The following is a 26228-nucleotide window of genomic DNA, read 5'->3' as shown; positions in this document are numbered from 1 at the left end:
ACAGGACTGGGCGAACTTGATTTTTCCCCCAATATATTTTTGCATTTCTCCCTTGTGGTATATCATCACACACACCAAATAGGTAATGTGGAACATTTCAGAGTTATGAGCCTGAAAGGAAAATTTAAAGTCATGATCATTTATGAATTCAATGCGGATTAAGCACAATTTTTTATACACACAGTGGCATAAAAATAGACTCTGAGATCTCTATTATTTCTCTTTGTTGGCTTGAACCTAATAGAACTTTTCGCCTCTGGTTTCACACTGAGCTGGGATAATCTCTTTCCTCTTTATTATACCCACCAACTCTAATAAGACTGCCATGATTTGTATTCTGTGTGCAATGTTATCTTTCGTGATATGCAAAATTTCTGAAAGAAGTTCAAGATAAGGGCATGGATCCTAGCCCTAACTGTGCATGCTTTCACAAATCACAAAAGTGGTGATAAGCAGCCCTACAGAGCCAGCTATTCACAGAAGCCATTTCAAAAACATCTTGTAATGGTGTGGCGCTTTATGCCTAAATATGTTTTCATCCAGATAAGGATTCCTGGAAGCAGAAGATACTCTGCAGTCCACTAGGGTTGCAAAGAAAGGAAATGGTACCTAGGACACGTTTTGGCTCTTAGGCAAGACTCCCTCACTGCTGCGAAATTGAAATTGCACTAAACTCGATTTAAGCCTGCCTGTGCCTAGTCTGCTGTGGGTGAAAATATAACAAAAGATGCGTATGGACTCTGGGTGTCACATTGCTAGTAATGTTGTACAGACACACACTGCCTTGCTGAGTCGGACTGAAGTTACATCTAGTCCACTATTCTGTCTTGAAGAATGGCCAGCCAGGAAGCCTGTTTGCTAGCACAAGGGAGCATTAATAACACAGCCTGCCGCTTCTCAAATCCCTCTTTAAAATGTAGGGAAGGGCGTGCTCTTTCCAATTGCAAAATAAAACACCACATCCCCATATTCTAATAGCATTTTATTTTCCAAAATGGCACCACCTATGCACAAGAGAAGGCTGGGGAGAACTCAAGGTTTGCAGAAGTTGTTGTTGTTATTCTGATTGCCCTTAAGGGGCAACCCCCCCTTCCAATAACCTCAAACAACCCAAATGAAACACGGAACATGATCAGCGGCTATAGAATATTGACTGACTGTTGAGGCAGGGGGAAGAGGAACAGGAGACCAGTGGGAGGAACAGAATGGAATGGATTATCCTGAACCAAGGGCACAGGCTGGCATTTTGAACAGGAGCACGCCGCACTGCAAGATTTTGTTACAGGACCCACTTACACCCACTAATAAGGTTGTAAACCGCTTTATATTTTTTCCTTAAAAATATGAAGTGGTGTAGAAATGAAATGAATATTAATAATTGTAATTGTAATAATCCAGATCCACAAAAACACACCCAACCTGAAGCCTTATGGGCACTGTTTACAAGCAAAATACACTGCTGCTTTCACTGCTTTTTTAAAAAAGTTGATAAATAAAATAAAATAAAAACAGCAAAATCCTGAGATCCTTTTCAATCGATTCTTTAGATAGTTCCTTCCTGATTTTGTCTTGTCAAGAATAACCAGTGAGCACTGAGGCATTGCCCTACGTGTGTAGCTTTTTAACCCACATACACCTCCATGAACTTTAAGACCCTTTTCAGAGGCCCTGCTCTGTGTGCCCCCACCCAAGTGAGGTGAGACAGGTGATTACAAAGGAGTGGCGATTATCAGTGGTGGCTTAAGAAACGCTCTCCTCAAATAAGTTTGTTTCCTCCCTTCTTGATGGTCTTTTTGGCACCAGCTGAAGGCCATTTTACACTTGTGTTTCCAAACAAACCCTAGGCTTATTTTCTGTTTTAATCTGTTTTCAGATTTAAAACTTTATGCTTTCACTCATTTAGCATAGTTTTAAGCAGAGCTGCAAATTCTTTATCTCTCAATTAGGGAATTTTGCTATGTTGTTACATTTTTTTTTTGTTTCAATTATTGTAGTTTTAAACACTGCATAAATGTTTATGTTTATTGTGTAAGCTGCCTAGAGAATTTGATTGATGGACGGCCATGTAAACTTAAAAAATTATTCAAGCCTCCTTCCTTTGAAATTGTTCCAAATTAACAGAATACACAGAATGGGATGTGTGCCCACAACCTTGTACAGCAGTGATTGCTTAATCATTTGCACTAACCAATGTTTTGTTGTTTGTGGATATTATTATTATTATTATTATTATTAATTCTTATTCTTATTATTTTTCTATACCACCCTTCATCCAAGGATCACAGGGCGTTTTACAATAAAAAAAAAAACACAAAAATGTGTAACATAGTAACAAGCAAAACAATACCGCCCTCTGCTCCTCAGTTTAAAAGTTTAATTAGCCAAAGGCTTGGGAGAAGAGGATTTATTTATTTTTGCCTGGTGCCTAAAGATATGTAACAAAGGTTTAAAGTTCTGAGGTGCAAAGAGAAAACCTGTATTTTTGATTCAGCAGCAGCAGTTTCTTTTGTAATAGTCAGTGCTGGTTTTATAGCTTCTTTCCGGAGCGTTAAATATGAAAGCCCACATGGGACTCCTTGATCCTGACCCTGGGTGAACTTGTGAAAGTCTTCAGGCACTGGTGCTGAAACTAGACTGATTTCTGATGCAAGGATAAGCTCGAAAAGAATCCCTCGGGCTCCTGTCAGTTTGGGACTGCCTTCTCTACACATCATTGTTGGCTCCCCAGGAATCTCACAAGAATTTGACTCCTGGTTCCAAGCTGTCAAAATCTCTTGACCAGGGGCTGACCATTCTTGAGCTCTCTCTTTCACACCTAACCAAAGATGGTGTTTTGGTTTTTTTTTTAAGGCTCTGCAGGGAGTGGGAAACACCTCAAAAAACAACATGCCAGTCACTCCTCCATGAACCACTGCTAAACAGTCTTTGTTAAGACAGAGGTAGGAATTGGGATCTGATCATGGCAAGGTAAAAAAGAAGTCCTTTTGAGGCATTTCTGGAACTTGGCCACAGTGAGGTCAACTTCCCAGCAAGTGTCCTGACCCCATTCCATCAACATTCCAACAGGAGAAAAAGAAATATAAACTGACAATATATAAATGATAAAAACTGACCTTGTAGGCTACACTCTTCGTCTACTGACGTCAGGCAGGTGCCTTCGCAGTTCAATACTCTGTTCAATGTGCGTTTATAACAAGCATACTGAGACACGCAGAAGTTACACATGTTTTAACCTGTACATTATTTACTGTTCATTTTAATCAGTAATGGAATGGAATACCTGCTTTAACTGTCTTTTATCGATAATTTTAATGGGTTGTTTTTTAATACTGCTTGAAGGTTTTAGTAAAGGTTTTACTAAAATCAGATGGTATTTAAGTTGTAATGAGAAAAATCTTAATAATTATTCATAAAGGAAACAGCTTATAAGAAGTAAATAAGGAGGCCAGATACAGGATAATGGTTGTTTGTATTGTTGTATGTTATGCTCATTGTATGTTACGTTCACATTTAATGAGGGTGGAATTCTGTATGGGCGGGTTATGTTGTAAATAAAATTTCCAATAAAAATTTAAAAAATAAAATCGGATAGTATATAAATACTAGGGAAAAATGGTGCTGACAGAAGATGCCAACAGAGGAACAGTTCCCAAAGAGAGGGTCATGAGAGGGGACCTTGTGCTCCTTCAGAAGTTGATGAACTGCAACTCCCCATAATCCCGGACTGTCCATCATCCTAGCTAGGGCTGATGGGAGTTGTAGTTCAGCAACCCCTGGAGGCCACAGATTCCCGAACCCTGTGTGAGGTATTCAGGATGATCTGGGAGGGGGTGGGGAATCGCCTTAGGTCAGATTTTTTCAGGATTTCATGTTTCTCTTTACCTAACATTTTCTCAAATGTTATTTATTTGTTTATAAAATATATTAATTGCCCTTCTGCCTGAAATGCACTTAATATACAAATGTCTTATGAAATATATATACCAGTATGGTATAGTGTAGTGGTTGGATCCAGATAAAGGATTCTCCAGCTGATCTCAGAGAGGTCCATATAAGAGATGTTCCCAAAACATTCTAGGCTCTGCCATTGCAGGGGGTTGGACTAGAGGTCTCTTGGGTCCCTTCCAACGCTATGATGCTATGATTGTGGTCATAACCAAAATCTTGAAGTGATAGACTAATAGACTAAAGGCAGCTAATGCAGGTGAGCTAGGAACATATGAAACTGTATTCTACAGTCAGATCAATGGTCCATCTAGCTCACTACTGTCTATAACAGGGGTAGGCAAGGTTTACCTCGCCTGGGCCGGTTCACTCCAGTGGAGATCCCTCCGTGGGCCGGATTGCGTGCCCACTCGTGATTTCCGGCGTCTGTGTCTGCGCAGACGCGATTTTTGGTGCCACAGAAGCAGGCAGCTCGGTTCAGGGGCAGTTCGTGGGCCGGTTAATCGACCCCCATGGGTTGCTTGTGGCCCATGGGCCTTAGGTTGCCTACCCCTGGTCTATAAGAAGGGTAGGGAACCTCGAGTCCTTGGGCCAATCTTTGCCCATCAGGGGCTTCCAAGTTGGCCCATGAGGACAGTTTCCCATACACATCCACTTGCAACATCAGCTGATGGGCAAGAGGGTTAAATCAAAGCATCTTGCACCTGATGTCACTTGGCCAACAAGGCCGATCCTGATAAGAATCCGGTCCATCGAGTCAAGGACATTCCCCATCCCTGGTGTACACTAAATGTCAATAGCTCTTTGGGATTTCAGTCAAGAGTCTTTCCCAGTCTTACTGAGAGATGCCAGATTTAAAATCTGGGACCTTTGCCCAGCAAATCATGCGATCTATGGCCCTTCCCTAGCATAGGTTTTGAAGGCCCTCTGTGGCTGATCCCTGTTAATACATAGCTCACTATTCTGCACTACCTGAAGTGCTTGAATTGGCCAGGTGAAGTGCAAATTCTGTAAGTGTGGCCTTCTGCCCATTCCTGGTCAGCACAGAGAAACGTCTTGTTATAATCAGGCTTCAGTTCCTGACTGTGAGGACCCTGGGCTGGACAATAGAAACATATTTGAGATGTAGCGTATAGGACCAGTACCCACAACCCCAGACATGATTTGCACGTCATGCTGCAATATATTTCTGAAAGCTACGTTTTAATAAAGAGTTGCTCATCACAACCAGTCTTTGTTTCTTGAAGAAGAGCACTGGTGTCTCAACTTCCAGACTACAATGCGAGTCATTTTCCCAGTCCAGTTCTCCAAGTTCCAATGACAAGATGAAGAGAATGCAGAAAGGAGATCAGCACAGCAGCACCTTGAGTTTGCTCTCAAAGGAAACCAATCTTTGCTAAATGTCAAGTACAAATCATGGTTATTCAGGTAGACGAAGTGACGCACACAATTGGACCTTCGTCCTGGAAAAAATCAGCATGTCCCTTGAACAGGATGAACATCTTGCCACAATAAATATGCCAATGCAAAATTACAGCTAAACATGCGATTTGCATTCACATCTTCTTTGGAAGGCTGGCTCCTGGGAATTATGTGCGGCATAAGGATTCCAAACTTCAGGTAGAAGAAAACTCTCCCTGAACACTAAATCAGTAAAGTTGCACTGCAGTTCCTTTAGTCGTGGCTACATTACATTCAAATGAGTTCATACATAATCCAAGGGAAATGAAAATTTACATTGGGGGGGGAGACAAACCCCCTGTTGTGTAAAATATAGAAATAATGTACAAAGGAAGATAGAAATAATGAAGCAGTACTAATAGCAAAATAACAAATAAATAAAAATAAATGCCCTATCAGAGTTCTGTCTGTCTGTCTCCCTCTCCTTGACACAAGGGTGGTGGAACTACAAAGAGGGCCCCCTCTGTCAATCTTAACACCTGAAAGGGTCTGAGGAGGTCTTTTAGATATTTGGGGGCCTAAGCAATTTAGGACTCTCAACATTCATGTGAACAACTCGGTTTGGGCTTGCAAACGAACTGGTAACCAGTGCAGCTGGTTCCAGAGTTCTAAATGGAACACTGGCCACTGCATTTTAGACCAGGTAAAGTTACCGAGTTGTCTTGAAGGTTCTCAATCGGGGAACACTACCTAGCTTCAAAACCAGGTTAAGAGGAAACTTTCATTAGTGGTGGCTGCAGTTAATACAGAGGCCAATGTAAGGCTTAAACACACTTATGACTGGCGGGGAAGGATGGGAGATCTTCATATGCTGGTTCTAACAGTGTATTACCATGCAGTTTTGTATTGTTCTGTATAATTTTATTGCCGTGAGTCACCCTGGGATCCCCTTTTGCCATTTCATATACAGATGTTATTATATCTGTTGTTTTGCTTCCAGCACCTTCTCCAGCAATTCTCAGCATTGAATTTCTCCCGCTTTCACCATGACAGACATCCTCAGAGAACTTTCTACAATGATCTCTTTTCCAAGATACATAAAGCCTATTTCGATTCCTAAAATAAGATAGTTCCCTCTTACACTTCATAGTATGCAGAGGTCATAAAATTTCTGCGAAAGAATAAAAAATAGCCTTACTTTTGCATTTTTCTTTCTGGCTTCTCTTCTTGCTGCCTTTTCTTTCAGTCGTTTTTCCTGCGGGTGAAAAATTAAATATGATTATGATTATTACCAATAGTTATTAGTTGCTTTCCTCATAAAAGCGACCCAACATGTTTGATGAACATATTATTAACACTAAAACCAATAACAACAAATAGAAACTTTAAAAACATTTCTTTTTTAAAAAAAAAACATTGTTCAGCCCTGACACTGAGATCGAGCACTGAGGGCCTTCTGGTGGTTCCCTCATTGCGATAAGTGATGTTACAGTAGTTGCACCCACCTTGTGGAACACCCTCCCATCAGATGTCAAGGAAATAAACAACTATTTGACTTTTAGAAGATATCTGAAGGCAGCCTTGTTTAGGGAAGTTTTTAATGTTTGATGTTTTATCTTGTTTTAATATTCTGTTGGGAGCCGCCCAGAGTGACTAGGGCAACCTAATCAGATGGGCGGCATAGAATAGTGGTAGTGGTAATAATAATCATAATAATAGAGATAAAAGGCAAGTCTTGCACATCCCGCCACTCTAAAAGGCCACAAGTACTGGAAACCCTTCAAATTTAGGCCAAATAAAAGTTCAAATAAAATTTGTTGCCAGGCACTTAAAAACAGAGAGAGGTAATGCCAGGCAAATCCTCCTGAGGGGAACATTCCATGAGCAGGGAGCCACCACTGAAAAAGCCTATTCTTGTGTTTCTACCCTCCTGACCATTTGTAGAGGGGAGACACAGAGAAGGGCCTCCGATGGGCCTTCAGGGTCCAGGTTGGTTTGTGTGGGGAAGAGTAAGTGTATAATGAAGCAGCTTAAGGGGTTTCAACATCAGCAAGTATGTCTTGTTGAGCACATTACACATTCAACTTTTAAAATGGAAGAACAGTCCCTATGGAACTGCAAAACCTCCTGTGTTTATATAAAAATTACACTCTGTGATTGATTTAGCCAGACTGATGCTTTATGAGCAATTCAGTTCCTCCCATCAACTCAGCTTTGTTGTCTCTGGTATTTTCACCTTCACAAAATCTCACTTTTCCCAAACACTGCAGTTGTCCTGCCTTCTCAACACATAGTCGCCCACCACCATACACAACCAACAGCAACTTAGTATGTCTGTGAGCCCGGATAGCTCGGTCAGTAGAGCATGAGACTCTTAAAGCTCAGGGTCATGAGTTTGTTGGGTGGAGGAGTCCTGCATTGCAGTGGTTTGGACCAGATGACCATCGTGGTCTCTTCCAACTCTACAATTCTATGATCTCGCAGCAGCAATGATTCCAAGGCCTACATGAGGTCCAACTAAGGCATTTAAACAAGACTCTCCCATCCCAATGCTAACTTTTCTTTTTATAAACAAGCTCTCCATGTGCTGCTTCTATTGGTAATGGAATTTTCACTCGCGCACATGTTCAGATGACAAACCCGCAGATGAAAAAGACCCCCTGCACCATTGCTCAGCATCAAGAGATTATAAAGTCATGTTAGACACTGGAGGGACAAGAGGATAGGGATGAGATTTTCATGGATACTTCAATGCATATCACCAAGCAAGGTTGAATTGGGGGGAAATCTTCTTCAATGTTCTCCTATTAGTTTATTCAGCTACAGAGGTTTAAACTGATATGCTGCAGCTCTAGCAGGGCAGATCCCATATTTGACATCTTGGAAAGTCTACAGCTGAGTCATCTGAAAAGTCTGCAGCAGTCTATTATTAACCTCTGCTTACTAAGTGTGACAGTGACGGGGACCCTGACATATTCCCACTTATGCATCCATTCTGGCTAGGAACAGGCCCTATTGCTGATGTTCCTTACTCCAATGCAACACAATTAAACTCATTAAAATGGAAATAAAAGTCGTATTTCTATTTCTGTAATGTCCTTCAGAGACAGGACAGACCTGCATACCAGACTAGTACATCATGACTCTCCATTCCCTATCTTGCTTCTGTTGCCTTTTATAAAAAGAAAACCTTGAATTTGCCTGGCTTAATCAATCCACCTTTATAGGTTGGTTTAAAAAGTGGTGTTCAAGGCGTATGCTATTTTTAAACATTTATACTTGAAGTATGCGCAGATGGGAGGCAAACACATCCTTGTATAACTCAGCTTTTGATAACATGTCTGTGTAACTTCTACCCAGGTAGGTTTTTAAAAAACAGAAATTGTCTGCAATTGATGTAGTTTTATAAGATGTTGCTGAAATTATTTTGCTTTGATGACAGTAAATTATGTTTAATCAAAATTATTGCAGAAGTTGCAGTGTATGTATTTTGGGAATCTCATTTACCACATCCTTTCATGAAGTTGGATATTTTGTGGAATGTAGTCTTGGTTTTCTTTGATAACTGAGAAAGGTTAGAAAAGTATCTCTCTCCCAAAGGAAAAACTGGGTATAAATATCCCTTTCTCTCAGTGTATATCACCTTTCATATCACCTTTTGCTTGCAGCCCAGTTTTAGTGTTGCTGATTCAAATAATTATGATTTAATTAGAGCTTCTCAGCTCTATATCAATAATCAGTATTTTAGATTTGCAATACTAGCATTAGCAATGACAAACCTAGACAGCATCTTAAAAAGCAGAGACATCACCTTGCCAACAAAGGTCCGTATAATTAAAGCTGTGGTTTTCCCAGTGGTGATGTATGGAAGTGAGAGCTGGACCATAAAGAAGGCTGATCGCCGAAGAATTGATACTTTTGAATTGTGGTGCTGGAGGAGACTCTTGAGAGTCCCATGGATTGCAAGAAGATCAAACGCATCCATTCTGAAGGAAATAAGCCCTGAGTGCTCACTGGAAGGACAGATCGTGAAGCTGAGGCTCCAATACTTTGGCCACCTCACGAGAAGAGAAGACTCCCTGGAAAAGACCCTGATGTTGGGAAAGATGGAGGGCACAAGGAGAAGGGGACGGCAGAGGACGAGATGGTTGGACAGTGTTCTCGAAGCTACAAACATAAGTTTGACCAAACTGTGGGAGGCAGTGGAAGACAGGAGTGCCTGGCATGCTCTGGTCCATGGGGTCACGAAGAGTCAGACACGACTAAACAACTAATTGACAACAATACTAGCATTTTATAAGGTTTTTATGTTATTCACCTTATTTATCTTCTTTTTTGTAATGCTTAAGTTACTTTTAAGTTAAGTAAAGGAAATGTATATGCTATATGCCCAAAGACTCATCCTTGAACACTAAATTCTCATCCACCCCAGACATGGCAGTCGTTGAAGGGAAACTAAGGTGCAAAACTTAACTGCCGGACTTAGTTTCCGCTACATAGAAATCAGGTGTAGATTTGTCCTCTGAAAAGAGCAAAGTTGTCACAATTTGTAACCGTGCAAATATTGCTGGACTCCAACTCCCATCAACTCCCAGCCAGAGTGCCCAATGATCAGAGTTGACAGGAGCCATGATCCAACAACATATGGAGGGCCATAGGTTCCCTATCCTTGATCTACAGCAAGTGTGGGGAACCTTTGGCCCTCTAGGTGTTGCCGAACTACAATTCCTATTAACCTCTGCCAGCAAGGCCACTGGACTGAGTTGAGAGCAGCTGCAGAACCATAGGTTCCCCATCCTTGGTCTGCAAAATGCTGCCTATTGTGAGCCAGAGATAACGCTGTGGAACTCAATAAGGTAACTGCAAAACCCCCTCTTCTGTGGCTGTGCAATGAAGAAGAGACATTATACATGTCTAATGTATATGGACCGTATAGTTAAAGCTATGGTTTTCCCAGTAGTGATGTATGGAAGTAAGAGCTGGACCACAAAGAAGGCTGATCGCCGAAGAATTGATACTTTTGAATTGTGGTGCTGGAGGAGACTCTTGAGAGTCCCATGGATTGCAAGAAGATCAAACCTATCCATTCTTAAGGAAATCAGCCCTGAGTGCTCACTGGAAGGACAGATCGTGAAGCTGAGGCTCCAATACTTTGGCCACCTCATAAGAAGAGAAGACTCCCTGGAAAAGACCCTGATGTTGGGAAAATTGAGGGCACAAGGAGAAGGGGACAACAGAGGACGAGATGGTTGGACAGTGTTCTCAAAGCTACCAGCATGAGTTTGACTAAACTGCAGGAGGCAGTGGAAGACAGAAGTGACTGGCGTGCTCTGGTCCATGGGGTCACGAAGAGTTGGACATGACTAAACGACTAAACAACAACAATGTATATGGACACATCCATGCACACGCATAAGCGATCACTGCCTGGGACACCCACAACCCAATTTGTCTAAGTTATTCTAAGAAGATCGTGTTTGTTTTGATAACACAGCAGGAGGATGAAACAAACCGAGAATGAATGGCAAACCCACTCACTCCTCCCTGACTCTCCACCAATGTGTTCCCATGATGTAGGTCATGTCTTACTGCCCCAACAACCCAACTGTGACTTGTTCAATTCTGGTGCATTTCGTGCAAGATCCTGGCCCCTCTAAGGCAGGACTCAATTTTCTTCCTCCTGCAATCCAATTTCCAAACTACTTTGTTGTGACCTGCTTTGCTGTAGCTTGTCAACCTGTGTCACTTGCCCATTTCTCTGAAAAACCACCTGCTCTCTTTTCAAGTGCTACCTTTGAAAAAGGAGTTTGGGGGGGGGGAGTCAAGCTACATTAACAGTGACCTGGGAGGAATGGAGTGGGGGGGGGGGGAGAAGAAGAAGAAGAAGAAGAAGAAGAAGAAGAAGAAGAAGAAGAAGAAGAAAAGCTCAGACAGCTGACAAACCAGAACAAGCTGAAAACAGATTTGAAAGAGGACAACATGAAAAATTCAACAGAGGAAAGATTCCTCTAGGCACCAGGTTATTTTGTTACCCTTTGCTATTTTGGCGACACTCATTTGTCTCCCATTTCATGTCAACCAAATATAATTGAGTCATATGGAAATGGCAGGGTGCAAGTCACCAGGCATTGCTCCTCTGCAAGCTCACTTCATTTTAATAGGGCTTCCAAGGGAAGCAGGTGCAAATCCCAATGAATTGCGTGGAAGTTACAAAGCAGGAGTCTCTTGTAGATTTTATCCATCAAGATGCAATACTAGCCAGAGAAGATGGTTGGTGGGGAAAGGGAGTGGGGGGGGGCAGGCCGATGGAATCACATTTCATGGAAGAGTGGTAGCAACACATGCAGAACCAGGGCAATGTATTAGATAGGAGGACAGATGGCAACATAATATATGGAATAATTTATAGGGGGGAAAGATTGGGAGACACAAAAGGATGATGCAGGCTTAATAGAAATCTGGTTATGTGCCTGCTTGTAAGGGAGTAGAAGGCTTTTTGAATAGACTTATAGCAAGTGGAATTTCAGAGGAAAGGTTTATGCAAGGACAGGCACTGCCACCAGGTCCCTGTTCGTGTGAGACGGATGTAATTTGTGGGACAAAAGGTAAAGAATGAGTAACGCTCCGAAACAGAAAATAGCATGGCTTTCTTTTATTTAGCTTCCTTATTCAAGGGAGCAGCCATGAATCCGCCTCGGCAAGATTGGACTCCAAGCAACTGAAACTGCAATTTGTGTGATGGAAGTTATGAAGAAGCTTCTAAGTGGAAATCAGAGCTGTGCTGTGCCAGAAACAAAAATTGGGGGAGAAACAATGAAGAAACACACAAATCATAATCATACTATTTTTGCTTCAATGGGTAGCTCTTATTTTACGACTGGGCTTTTATCTGCAGGCTTTCACAATGCTCGATATCACTCAGATTTTCAGATTTTGCTAAACCGTCATAACTTATTCAAGAGGCAGTGCTTTCTGGGAGGCTGCATGTCCATATTTCACATTAAGAATGTGAGATTGTATCATTTGCTTTTGCTTCACCATAAGCCATTTACATGGAAAGAATTGGTGATTAAAATCAAATGACTTGTACGCTTGAAAAATAGAGCTATTGTGCTTTAAAGGGAAGCACTGTGTTTTATTCTGAAACACCGCCAGGCATGCTAATGTCCTCTAATATGCAGTTCTGCTTTTCATATGTGTTACACATCTCTAATGGAAAAAAGCAACAACAACAAGGTCCCTGTAAGGTAATTCATTTTGGGGGGCATTGCATGCACGTTGGAAATGTCCTCTCAGTAAAATGGATTGGTGTGATGGGTAATCTCTGCCACTTCTGCTCATTCTTGAAAGCTCTTTTTTACCTCATTCACAACTTACCCTTTACTCACCACAAGCTCTGCCTGTTTTCATTTCCACACCCGTCCCCATTGTAAGTCCGTAACCCTCAATAGACTGTGTGCATAATGGAGCCCCTCTCTCTGTCTCTCTCTCCTGTGTTTCTGGGGAACCAGGAACTACTGATCCCCCCTCGCTTGGGCCATCAAATCTTTTCCGTGAGGGGCCTCCCCACGGATCACTTCTTCCATGTTCACATTTGCATTCATTCTGGGCTTTCAATGAGCACACAACACATGACCACATTGCACCAAAACCCACCTGGCCAAACAGCAGAAGCAAGGAGATGGCTTCTAAACCCACAATGCTCTTTTTTTTTGGCCAGGTATTATATTTTGCTTTTAAAGGCTGTAATCAGACTGATGTCTTCACAACTGATGACAACTAATTAGCCACCAAGAAGTTGCTTCGTTCCTATGACCGTTAAGAAGAAACCACTCAGCTCAAAATCAGGGAAGCCCAGCCGAACAGCTGAACTAGATATTTCTCTACAGCTAAAATGTTAGCTAGGTACTTAACAGAACATGAATATGGCAGAAGACTGTGAAATTTCTGGCCGGGAGCCAAGTAAGACCGGCAAGACAAATGTGAAGCAGCATCAGTGCAACATAGGTGAAATTGTGGCAGTGCCAAATGAAGGTCGGTTTTGAGGAAAGATTCAAAGCAGCAGCTAACTGTAATGTACTCCAATATCCTGATGGGCATGAACAGGTCGGTAGCCTTAGCATGTTATCACAGGATAAAATCACAATATAAAAAACAGAATACATAATCAAAATAAAAATAGAAACAACAGAATAACCCCCCCCCCAAAAAAAGAACACATTTTAAAAGAGCATTGAATGACAATCAGCCAAAGGGTTTGTTAAAGAGGAACATTTTTGCCTGGGGCCTAAAGGTATACAGTGGTACCTCAGGTTAAGTACTTAATTTGTTCCGGAGGTCCGTTCTTAACCTGAAACTGTTCTTAACCTGAAGCACCACTTTAGCTTTAGCCTCCTGCTGCCGCCACGCTGCCAGAGCCCGATTTCTGTTCTTATCCTGAAGCAAAGTTCTTAACCTGAAGCACTATTTCTAGGTTAGAGGAGTGTGTAACCTGAAGCATATGTAACCCGAGGTACCACTGTATAATGAAGGCACCAGGCAAACCTCCCTGGGGAGAGCATTCTACAAATGGGGAGCCACTGCAGAGAAGGCCCATTCTCATGTTGCCACCCTCCGGACCTCTCGAGGAGGAGGCACACGAAAAAGGACCTCAGAAGAGTCCTGGTAGGTTCATATGGAAAGAGGTGGTCCTTTAGGTATTGCAGTCCTGACATGTTTTAAGGCTTTATAGGTCAAAAGCAGCACTTTGAATTGGGTCCAGAAACTAGTTGGTAACCAGAGCAGTTGGATAGGCTAGAATCCAGCCTTGGATCTCAAAGTTTAAGCTTTATATATACAAACACAGGTGCTGATTCCATGATCAGAATGGCATAGCATTTTGCCTAAGAATGAGTTCCACAAATCCAAACTAGCAGGCATTGGAATTGCAGGGCGTGGGGATTATAGAGGTACTACAGGGAACAAGCTACTGCTTCCAGGTCCACCTTTCGTTCTCAGAGTAACATTCTGCACTGAATTGGCTGAGCATTTCAGCTGCAGCATTCTCTAGAGTGACTTTCACACATTACATAACTAGCTCTGTATCAACTCACATGGGGAATGACTTGCAGAACCTTTTCCATTATATGTAGACGTTGTAGCCTAAGGGCAAATTGGTGGATGTTTGCGCTGCAAAATTAATTACCCATCCACTGAATTTTTCAAAAAATAAATGTTCTCCTGTATGCACATAGTAAATTTTCACTATTTGAAGAGAGGGAAAATGTAATTTTCTAATCATAATTAATACATGACCTTACTGTTTGCCTGGGGATATTTGTCAGAGCGTACCTGCAAATTAGGCAGCCTACAGATTTCTCAACCTTAGCTTTCCATTAAAAAGAGGGAGGGGAGAATCTTAAAAATCTCTGTGTGAAATAAGGTATGTTCATGTGGGGGAACAGTATTACTTTTAAAATGTGTTTAATTTTCTTGTCATAAGGGGACGGGGAGAAAAGGCCAAAGTCTCCTCCTAAATAAAGAGTATTAGATTTATTCACCGAAAGGCTGCTGTAGGTTGGGACATTTATCATAATGTCAAAACTCTACAGGCAAGTGGGATTCAGATAAACCTCCAGACTCTTGACAGTCAATACTTTGAAGACATACTGTACTTCCTAAGTATTTTAATATGCCTGCCAAGGTGTCACATTTGGGGCACTGTCAAAAGCGGAGGGGGGGGACACCTTAAGACGACAGAGGAAGAAATACCCAGAGTAAGTGGGTGAAAAGTATTACAGATTATGAATATGTGCTTGAGGAGATGAAAATTACAGCTGCTCCTGCATTGTTTGGGGGGGGGGGGAGACATCTTGACAGATTTGAAGGAAGTTATTCTATTTACTGCAGTAATGAACAACAGTGCGAAAGTTCTGCTCTGAGTATTTTGCACCCATTAGTATGCAAGAGCTACACCTGTTTTTTGGCCAATTTACTCAGAAGAATTAAGTTCAGCTATGTCTAATGGGGCCTACTACTCCAAAGTAAGTGCATGTAGGACTGCTGCCTAGAACGGCAGCATTTTTCAGCCAAACATATATCCTTGCATCACTGCATGCCAGCCACCCACAACCTCATGTCCTCCAGATTTTTTGGACCAGAACTCACCTGTGACTATTGGCCATCCTGGCTAAGGGTGATAGGAGTCATAGTCCAAAATGTCTGGAAGATCTCAGGACGGAGAATGCAGCTGTACATTATCACTCTATATGCTATATACTGTTTAAAGAAGGATCTTCCAAAACAGTGGTTTTTGCAAGTTCTTGTTGAGTAAAAGTGTTTGTTTTTAATTAATCCCATTTTGAATTTATATCCAAATCAGTCAAATACTTAAAGGAGACCAAGAGAAAAATCCACCGAACTACTGGACCATTTTAAGTTCTAAGGGAGTAATTTAGAAGCAAGTGGTTGGCAAAGCAATTCTAATGAGTAACTTCTATAGAAAAACTTCCAATGATTCAGAAGGAAAAATCTCACTTCCCCCAATTGAACTATACCTTTACCTTTACCTACTTTAAATGAGGAACATTTCTGTCTCCAGGGGATCCACCAACATTAGGGTGGGATCAGAATGGTACTATAAATGCATATTACCTGCATTAGAAACCTGCGTTAGAACTGCAAAGCAACTCTGCCATCAAATTGCAGCCTCTGCCCTCACTCCCCATCTACAATAATGGGGAATTAATACTGACCTACTTCGCAAGGTTGTTGTAAGGATTAATGAGATGTGTGCGAAGTACTCTGGGCACTTAGAAAGGTATCATATATACCGTTAATCTTTTAAAAACCATTCCTGTTGTTTGTAAGCCTGGTAAGGGTGTTGTAAACTCACAACTGCATAATATTAAAAAGTCAACCACCCCCCATTGCAGACAGTGTCTTGCTGGGTAAAATAGTTCCATCCTTCCCTTTTGATACAAGGCATTTGCCATTAACTTTCAGCTCCCTCTTGTTTGAATGCTGTGAAAGTACGGAAAGCAAGATCGATCTGCGTTTTATTATGCTCTTCATAATTTTAAGTACCTAAGTCAAATCTATTAACTCTTCTTTCAAGGTTAAGTAATTTGAGACATCAGATTTGCATACAAGTTCCATTTCCCTTCTCTTCAGAGCTTGGTAAAAGAGCTGCTTGTTTTCCCCCAACTTTATATAAAGGGACCCCTGACCATTAGGTCCCGTCGTGACCGACTCTGGGGTTGCGGCGCTCATCTCGCTGTATTGGCCGAGGGAGCTGGCGTACAGCTCCCGGGTCATGTGGCCAGCATGACTAAGCCGCTTCTGGCAAACCAGAGCAGTGCACGGAGACGCCGTTTACCTTCCCGCCTATTTATCTACTTGCACTTTGACGTGCTTTCAAACTGCTAGGTTGGCAGGAGCAGGGACCGAGCAATGGGAGCTCACCCCGTCACGGGGATTCGAACCGCCGACCTTCTGATCAGCAAGTCCTAGGCTCTGTGGTTTAACCCACAGCAGGTATAAAACCAGGAAATTCAGTATTTGACTCCTTTCTGTTTAACATCTACTATTTTGGGGCAATTTTGAAGGATTTCTATTGCACACACTTGAATGTCTCCTACACAGTGTAACTTTCTCTTAATTTCTATCACTTTGGTATGTCAAGTATTAGTTTGCTCAGATTATCATAGCTTTATGCATGCAGCTGTGGTATGGGAAATGGGCCAATTATGAAGTTTTCCAAGCATGGGGAATCTGAGAACAATATAATTCATTAAAATACAAACCCCAAATTAATAAAAAAAAAATGAAAATGCAAGTAAAGCAATTAAATTCCAAGGATAAGAGGTAATGAAGAAGTGTGAAGTGAATGATTGCAGTATTATAAATCAATGAACCAATTCACTGACAAATTCATGAACTCTGAAAATTAGGTTTTTGTACTTTTATTGCCAAGTTACAAAATACTTTATCAGTCACTCCTTCAGACTTTTAAAAATGCGTAAGTGAACAACCCACATTAATCTGACATTTATTTTAAAAAATAAAATCAGGTAATAGTTACATTGGAAGAATGGTTTTATAGTACATTCTTCACAATGAAAAGCATTTTTTTTAAAAAAAATCAAATTTATTAGCACCCTTATTATTGGATTCAAAGGGTATTTATTTTTATACAATGGACTTCATTATCCTTCATGAAATGAAAGGAACTTGAAACGGTAATGAAATAGTATTAGCAGGAGTATTGACAAAAGAATCTAAGTGACTCTTGATTTAGAATACGACTGCAATTTTTATACTGCATTTGAGGATTCCTGTATAATTGCAGCTTTTACATACAGATCAGACAATTTACTTCTGTTTCAAAGAGATGCAGAAGTATTCCTTCTGGAGAACTTGTGGGCTGCATTTTCATGTTCCCATCTGACAAATCTGCTAAGCAATTTTGTGATTCATTATGAAATCTTACATATGTACCTGGGAGTCTCACAAAAGTCCAAGGAACTTGTTTCTGAGAAAGTAATCACTAAGTCCCAGGGAAATGTGTCATAAGCCCCCACCCAATTAGTCTGCAGGTAAAGGGGGAAAGACATGAGGCGGTACTAAAACCCAACAACAGAGGCTGCCAAAATGGTATCCTTTAGATGTGCCTGGACTTCAACTCCCATCAACTCCAATGATACAGTCAACGGTCAGAGATGATTGGAGATATTGTTCACCTATAAAGGGCACATAATCTCTGCCAGCAGAGATTACCAGGATTCTAGACAGCAATACATGAGGTTGCTGCCAAGAATGGCAACTTCATGTCAAATTCTCCTCCTGTTCCCCTAATGTATAATTATGGAGATAGGCCACTATCACATTCTCAGTTTTCCTACTACCACCCCACAGTACTAACTGCCTCTACAGGGGCAGAGGGGAAAAGGAACATAAAATGAGGTGATCTCATCATACATTTCTATAAAGGTACACTGTGGGAGAGGGTAAATCCATTTTTGGGAGAGAGTGCAAGGAGGAGCCTGGCTCCTGATATGATAAAACTATAGTCAACAAGGATCCCAACACAGAATGTGCACTGGCCCATGGCTACTTAGGGAGCAGAGGCGAGCAGAAAGATGTGAGTAAAATAAATGAGAAAGCAAGGAAAATAAAAACTAGGAATGTTCCATGAGTGGATGAGACCTTAAGGAGAAGGAAAAGGAAATGATGGAAGATTATGGAAACAGAATTTTTCTACAGAGATGGCTCCACTTGCTGTTTGCAACATGGTGGTTTGAAGAATATACCCAAGGAGTCGTCTCACCAGAAGGAATGGGGTGAGCAGCAATTTCTGGACTACAGCTCTAGAACAGGAGTGGTGAACCTTCCCCTCACCCCCTTAGGATGGACTGATGACCCACAGGAAAAGTCTATCATGGTCTGCTGCTGTCGGTGGACAAAGCCAAACCCAACCAAGAGCTGGAAGGGGGAGGGGCTTACAGGATTGCTTAACACTCTCTCTGTTCCCCAGCCTGCACACACATGCACACACCACAGGAAGCATTTTCCAGAACGGCCGTCTAGAGAGCCTCTGCAGACCCAGATGCTGCTGTGGGGCACGTAAAAGCAGACTGAGGGTCTCAAGTTCTCCATCCCAGTTCTAGAGCGTTCAGAAACCCCTTCCGTGCAGGTGAAAATCCGTATGTGGGGCTGCCCAGAGACTGCACATAGGAAGTAGGAATCAAAAAGGATGAGGGCCAGAACACTATTAGCTCTGCAGTTCAAGAGCTTGGAGTCTGGGGGTAGCTTGAGCAAAAAAAAAGATGATATACTGTATTAGTATTAAGCCCCACATGCACAACACCAACATGCAATGTTAAATTACAGCTGATGTTCCTGGCTAATTACAGAAGACAAAAGTAGGCATGCTATTTCCACCCCCTGCCAAATAATAAAACATTCTGCTACCATCTCTTTAGCATCTCCTTGTCAGGAACCTTTCAGTAAACTTTTAATAGTTCCTTAGATTCTTTGAAACATGGATTATTTCTTCTTGTGGCTATCTAGAACAGGGCTCTGACCTGTTATAGATTTTTAGGCCCTATCAACAGAAATGCTATAAATAACAATAATGAGGAGAATGATCAATGAGCATTATAGAGACAGAGTAACCTTTGTAACTATTCTCTGCTGTCAAGTTCACAAACTTTCAGCTCTGGTTTATGACAAATAAATGGCCCAGAAACAATCTTTGCATTTTTATGGCCTACAATTTACTTTTTTTTTAATGCCAAAAAGGGAGTTTAAAGTACCGACATTAAAGCTTTACATTATAGCTGAAATCAATCACATTATAGCTATGACACTTCCTGAATAATTCATTAGAGTTTCAATCACATCTATGAAAAATGTAGGCATTTAAATAAAATGTATTATGCCGAAGGCCTCATTGATACAGGACTCTCTAGTGGTCTCTTCTTGGTTTACAATATCATGTCCTCTGCTATAATGACCCTTCAAACATTGCCCTGCTTTCTGCCTATGAGCATCAAGAAACCAAAATTTAACACTGTCACAATACGGAACGAGGAAACTTTGGCTCTCTAGAATTTGTTGGACTACAACTCTCCTCAGCCTCAGCCAGTATGGATATGGGAGTTGTAGCTCAATGACAACTGGAGGGGACACAGTTTCCTCATTTCTGAAGTAGAGTAAGGGTCTGTTAGGCAACTAACCAGTGTGGTTGGGTTGCATATTGGCTTCCATGTCACTTGTAATAATTGAAGCTAGAAGGTCACATGGGAGCGGCAGGCCAACACAGTCACTTGTCAGCCATGGTTGCCTGTCCCCAGGGAATAGCAATGGTGATGTGAGAGGCAGTCATGTTGTCCACTTCTACTGCCTCATCTCCCCAGTTCATACAGTGGAGAAGAACAGGAAAACATCATCCAGACTCTATAAAATGCTTTAAAAAATCCAAATGTTTTGGAATGGATAAATGTTATGCAAAATCCTTCATTCCCCAGGGTACACATGTCAGCATTTCACAGTGTTTTGTCTCCAATATTCTGACAAATGGAGGGAAATTAACTTACCCTGTGTTTTTCTTTAATCTTCTTCCTATATTCTTCTTTGTCAAATTTGTCCTCTTCCTGCAGCCTCTCTTTTGCTTTGTTGAGACTGATTCCACCACTGTCGTCGTCATCTTCTGCTTCGTCATGAACAGATTTTTGTGCGGGTGGCCACTGCTGAATTAGCTGGATTTAAAAAGAACAATGAAAAATATCACTGCATCACCCTACATTCTAATTCTGATTCAAGAGTTGAATCAGACTTGAAGTACATGACTTGAAGTGCTGTCACTTATGTAGCCAAAACAGGAACAGCCACAACACAGCAAGAGAGGTGTCAACAGAGCTAGAGTAACCTCAAGGTCTGCAGAAGTACAAAAAAAAAAGAAAGAAATCTAACCTGGGGGGCCCTGAAAATAGCCCTGTGAGCACTGAGTGTCTCAATGGCCACAGAGTAATGACCAAATGCCCCCCCCCAAAAAAAACCACCTAGATAGTTGGGGCAGTGGAATAGAGTATGACTGTCCAATGATAACAATGCACAGGAGCACACCATACTGCAAGTTTGTTGCAGGTCCCACTGGTAAATTCAATTCAATGTAATTGAACATTTAATTGCAAATAATTAGTTGTCACAATGTTTTATTTGAAGGCAACAACTGGGTAACTCAAAATCTTACACAGAACCAATAAGAGCTGCTTCAAGGAAAAGCAAGCGCCCTAAGCTAACATTTGAAATTAAGTGAAAAGAAAGGTAGAGGGTAGCAGCAAGGCGTTTGGGATCCAAATAAAAGGATTTTGCAGCATGGAAGGATGGCAAAGCGGCACAGCAGGATGATGAGCTTCTTGGAATTATTGGGAAATGGGGAGTTAGTGTGTTTGGAGAATCAAAAGTCTCAAGGTCTGCTGCATGGAGAGAGAGGGGGGAAGGAAGAACCAATGAATGTACAATGGTGAATGCAAGGTCTCAGGCACATTGGAACGACAGGATTATAGACCTGGAAGAGTCATTGAAAATCAGCTAGTCCAGCCCTCTCCTCAGTGCAGGCTCTGCAATGCAGCATGCACTGAGCTGGCAGGCAGAAATGCAGACATGGACATAAGATTTCTCATACTGTACTTCCTAAGCACCTACAACAACAAGGTTCTGCATATCATAGAATCATAGAATCATAGAGTTGGAAGAGACCACAAGGGCCATCGAGTCCAACCCCCTGCCAAGCAGGAAACACCATCAGAGCACTCCTGACATATGGTTGTCAAGCCTCTGCTTAAAGACCTCCAAAGAAGGAGACTCCACCACACTCCTTGGCAGCAAATTCCACTGTCGAACAGCTCTTACTGTCAGGAAGTTCTTCCTAATGTTTAGGTGGAATCTTCTTTCTTGTAGTTTGGATCCATTGCTCCGTGTCCGCTTCTCTGGAGCAGCAGAAAACAACCTTTCTCCCTCCTCTATGTGACATCCTTTTATATATTTGAACATGGCTATCATATCACCCCTTAACCTCCTCTTCTCCAGGCTAAACATGCCCAGCTCCCTTAGCCGTTCCTCATAAGGCATCGTTTCCAGGCCTTTGACCATTTTGGTTGCCCTCCTCTGGACACGTTCCAGTTTGTCAGTGTCCTTCTTGAACTGTGGTGCCCAGAACTGGACACAGTACTCCAGGTGAGGTCTGACCAGAGCAGAATACAGTGGCACTATTACTTCCCTTGATCTAGATGCTATACTCCTATTGATGCAGCCCAGAATTGCATTGGCTTTTTTAGCTGCCGCGTCACACTGTTGGCTCATGTCAAGTTTGTGGTCAACCAAGACTCCTAGATCCTTTTCACATGTACTGCTCTCAAGCCAGGTGTCACCCATCTTGTATTTGTGCCTCTCATTTTTTTTTGCCCAAGTGCAATACTTTGAATTTCTCCCTATTAAAATTCATCTTGTTTGTTTTGGCCCAGTTCTCTAATCTGTCAAGGTCGTTTTGAAGTGTGATCCTGTCCTCTGGGGTGTTAGCCACCCCTCCCAGTTTGGTGTCATCTGCAAATTTGATCAGGATGCCCTTGAGTCCATCATCCAAGTCATTGATAAAGATGTTGAATAAGACCGGGCCCAAGACAGAACCCTGTGGCACCCCACTAGTCACTCTTCTCCAGGATGAAGAGGAACCATTGATGAGCACCCTTTGGGTTCGCTCAGTCAGCCAGTTACAAATCCACTGAGTGGTAGCATAGTCAAGACCGCATTTTACCAGCTTCTTTACAAGAATATCATGGGGCACCTTGTCAAATGCCTTGCTGAAATCAAGGTAGGCTACATCCACTGCGTTCCCTTCATCTACCAGGCTTGTAATTCTGTCAAAAAACAAGATCAGGTTAGTCTGACACGACTTATTTTTCAGAAATCCATGCTGACTATTGGTGATCACAGTATTCCTTTCTAGGTGCTCACAAACTGTTTGCTTAATGATCTGCTCCAGAATCTTCCCTGGTATTGATGTCAGACTGACTGGGCGGTAATTATTTGGGTCCTCTCTTTTCCCCTTTTTGAAAATAGGGACAACATTTGCCCTCCTCCAGTCTGCCGGGACTTCGCCTGTTCTCCAGGAATTCTCAAAGATGACTGCCAGTGGTTCTGAGATCACATCTGCCAGTTCTTTTAATACTCTTGGATGCAGTTCATCTGGCCCTGGAGACTTGAATACGTCTAAACTAGCCAAGTATTCTTGTACTATCTCCTTAGTTATTCTGGGCTGTGTTTCCTCTGCTGAATCATTTGCTCCAAATTCTTCAGGTCGGGAATTGTTTTCTTTATCGGAGAAGATAAGTACGTGTTGCCTAAAGTATGTGTTGAGTTATACAAGTATTACGCAAACTGATATTGTCAAATGCAGAGACTTCGGAAAAGGCGACCCTTGTGTCTTTAAAGTCTTGTTTTCATATTTCTCTCCCTCTGAGATCAGCTCAGAATATATCACCAAAGCCCATATTGCTACTTCACATTCTGAACGCAGCGCCGCATCCAACACGATCATTCCTCACACAAATTCATAAAAACCACTCTTAATACATCGACCTAATTATAGAAACTGACAGTTCAGCATCCATGGCTGCCACAGAAACACATTATAGGGCTTCCTAAAAAGAAGGAAAAAACCATGGCAACTTTTTATCAAGCTACTATACTCACTTATCCATCGTCTGCAGTTTCAAATTAGCCTTTGAAACAGCAATGCGCTGTATTTATTTTAAGAAGCAAAGCATTACGACTTCGGCTTAATCAGAGCGTTTGTCGTAGCCTTCTGTGCAGCCAAACTAAATGCTTCGTTTTCAGGCAAGAAATCATGGGCCATTGTAATCTGCTTGTGATGCATTTCCATAGAAATTTAGTACCACAAACATGGCCACAGTGATAATCATCGGTCAGTGTAGTCTCAAAGACTGCATTTGGCCTACTGTGCCCTTGAGACTATAGAAGGGGGTCAAAAGCTGTTGCAAGCAGGAAGGGAGAGGTGGGCCTCTGTTCCAAACCATACTGTGAATAACCAGTATTTCACTGGTAAAGAGCATGTGCAAATTCAGCAACACCTACCTGCAACCTAGCAACACTTCCTCTTTTCTTCCACCCTGCATGCTACTGTACAGTCACATTAGATTGCAGAAGGAATTGAAACTGACAATTGTCACCATCTGCTATGGAAAAGGCCACCAGTATTTCTTCCTCTTAGTTTTATTGTGGTTTTGCAGACCCCCGAAAAGCACATTCCTGGTAATTAGCATTTTGCAAATCACACATCTAAGTGCCTGATACTGAAGGCTAGGAGATAATTTTTATATTTTCAGTGAAAACACAGTGGTGCTCAGGCTTATGAAGAACAATGGATATTTTTTGCTTAACTGGTAGTTTTCAAAACCGTGATGAACTCTGGGGTTCCTCTTGGGAACTTCTTTGGGGGTGTTCAACAAGATCACTAATGACAAATATATCTGAAAAAGAGCCTGACAACCATTATCCATCTTCTCTACAGTGTGCAGGGAGTACTGGTGGAATTCTAATCGGCCAGGAAAGTATCAACTGAATATGACAAAAATCCTTTGCAAGGTCTCGGTATTCCAAAGCCACTTCATAATTTATTGGCACACCGCAATGTGGGAAGTGTATGCCAAAATTTGAAAATTTGAAAGCTTGTGTTCTAGGCCCAACACCAACAAACACACACACACACACACACACACACACACACATTTCTTAGTATAAGCCAGCCAGTTTTCTTAGATCTTACCTCTCCATCTTCAGTAAACACAATTTTTGTGTTTACTTTAAATTTTCTCTTCAATACTTTTTTAGCTTCTTTTGTTTTAGTTATTTTCTTCTTCGGCTTCGAATTTGATGTACTCTATAAAAGAAGAGCAGAAGACAGACAGCATGGTTAACTTTTAGCAAAGAGGGATTCCAGGACAAGGATGAAAATACTCCACTGCCATCAACCAAAAGGCACATCTGTGCTACAAAGAGCACATGTGGTGTTGTTGTACTAAAATTTATTAAATTTTTATACCACCCTTCATCCAAAGATCAGTGGTTCACAACATAAAAATACAAGTTGAGAACACAAAATGCATAATAAGACAAAAACAAACACAAACCAATAGCTCCCCTACCACAAATACATTTAAAAACTGCAGCAAAAATAAGTCTAAATTTATTCCCACCAGCTGATGCCCAACCCATAAAACAAGAAGCTACATTGCTTTCAGAAGACGCTCAGGCTCAGCCTTTAGTGAACCTTGTAGGGGAAAAGGAATTCTGAATATATCTTCAGAAGCATAAAAGAATTAATACGTAAACCAAGAATCGATTGCCATGACTTATTTGTTTGGGTTTGGGATTTCACAACTGGACACAGCTTCCAAAGGTGTTGATGTGCAGACATCTGAATCACCTTCAGAGTAAAATTGTATTACTTTGTCAAGCAGCCCTCTGTTGCCAAAAGAACCCCTCTAAGACACTACAGAGGCAGTGAAAAACTGCCTCCACATTCAAGTAGCAGCTCCACTACTGAAATGTGAAGAAAAGTTTGTGATATGGGACACCTGTATGGCCTGGAAAGTGTCTACTCTTTTAAAGTTTCTTACAAACATAATACATAATATTCAAAGTAAAACTGAGAAGATGAAAGACGAAGAAGAATTTAGCACTACAAGGTACCAAACAAACTTAGCTCAGGTATCTTGCATGCCAAGCCCTTTTTCGCTGGAATCATTTGAAATAGATGTATAGCATGCCCCCAGGCCAAGAGCAATGAAATTAAACAAGGAGAGAAAATTGTTCCTTATTTCCTGTTCTATGCTTCCATCTTAGTAAGCAAGAAATGGATATTGTTAAGTGTGTTCTCCGCAATGATTTCCATCCAGAATAAGGGGCAAAGAGAAATGAAGGCATGAATATACATTTCCTTGTGGGCTTTAATGAAAATTACATAGTCAATCATATCTTGCCCTCTGGAATCCAATTTTTAACCTGCCACTTTCAATAACTACCTCTAACATTAGGAAAACAGGCAGCCGGAGGCAATTTGGCAGGGAGGGCTTAAAACTGATTCAGATTTCATCCAGGTCTCCAGCAATGGCAATATTGATTCCGTTTTGAACATTTTGGAAGAGACTCTGCCGCCTTCCAGAAACAGGTGAGCAGGGAACCAGGGGCTTGTTTCAACTGTTCCAGGAACATTTCAGCATCTACTGCACTTTACATCCTAGCAGAGTCCTGCTGTGTTGGATGAGTTTCAGTTGGTAAGGCCTGAGGATGTGGACAAGGTGCTTGGATTGGTCAGGACA

The 26228-nt window shown here is 41.6% G+C and overlaps 1 protein-coding gene across 1 annotated transcript in view; it reads right to left on the bottom strand.

The window, feature by feature from the left end:
* DDX10 (DEAD-box helicase 10) overlaps positions 1-26228 on the bottom strand; it is a 162845-nt gene that overhangs the window by 40503 nt on the left and 96114 nt on the right. Inside the window, exons 14-16 of the mRNA XM_079973559.1 lie at positions 24674-24787; positions 20424-20585; positions 6545-6601 (exon numbers count right to left, since the gene is read on the bottom strand). Coding sequence (XP_079829685.1) covers positions 6545-6601; positions 20424-20585; positions 24674-24787 — 333 coding nt within the window. The remainder of the gene's footprint in view (positions 1-6544; positions 6602-20423; positions 20586-24673; positions 24788-26228) is intronic.

Source organism: Podarcis cretensis (genome assembly GCF_951804945.1).
Source record: "Podarcis cretensis genome assembly, chromosome: 4".
In the NCBI taxonomy this organism is placed as follows: Eukaryota; Metazoa; Chordata; class Lepidosauria; order Squamata; family Lacertidae; genus Podarcis; species Podarcis cretensis.
Note: the sequence above shows the minus strand (reverse complement) of the source record. Positions and strands in the feature narration are given on the sequence as shown.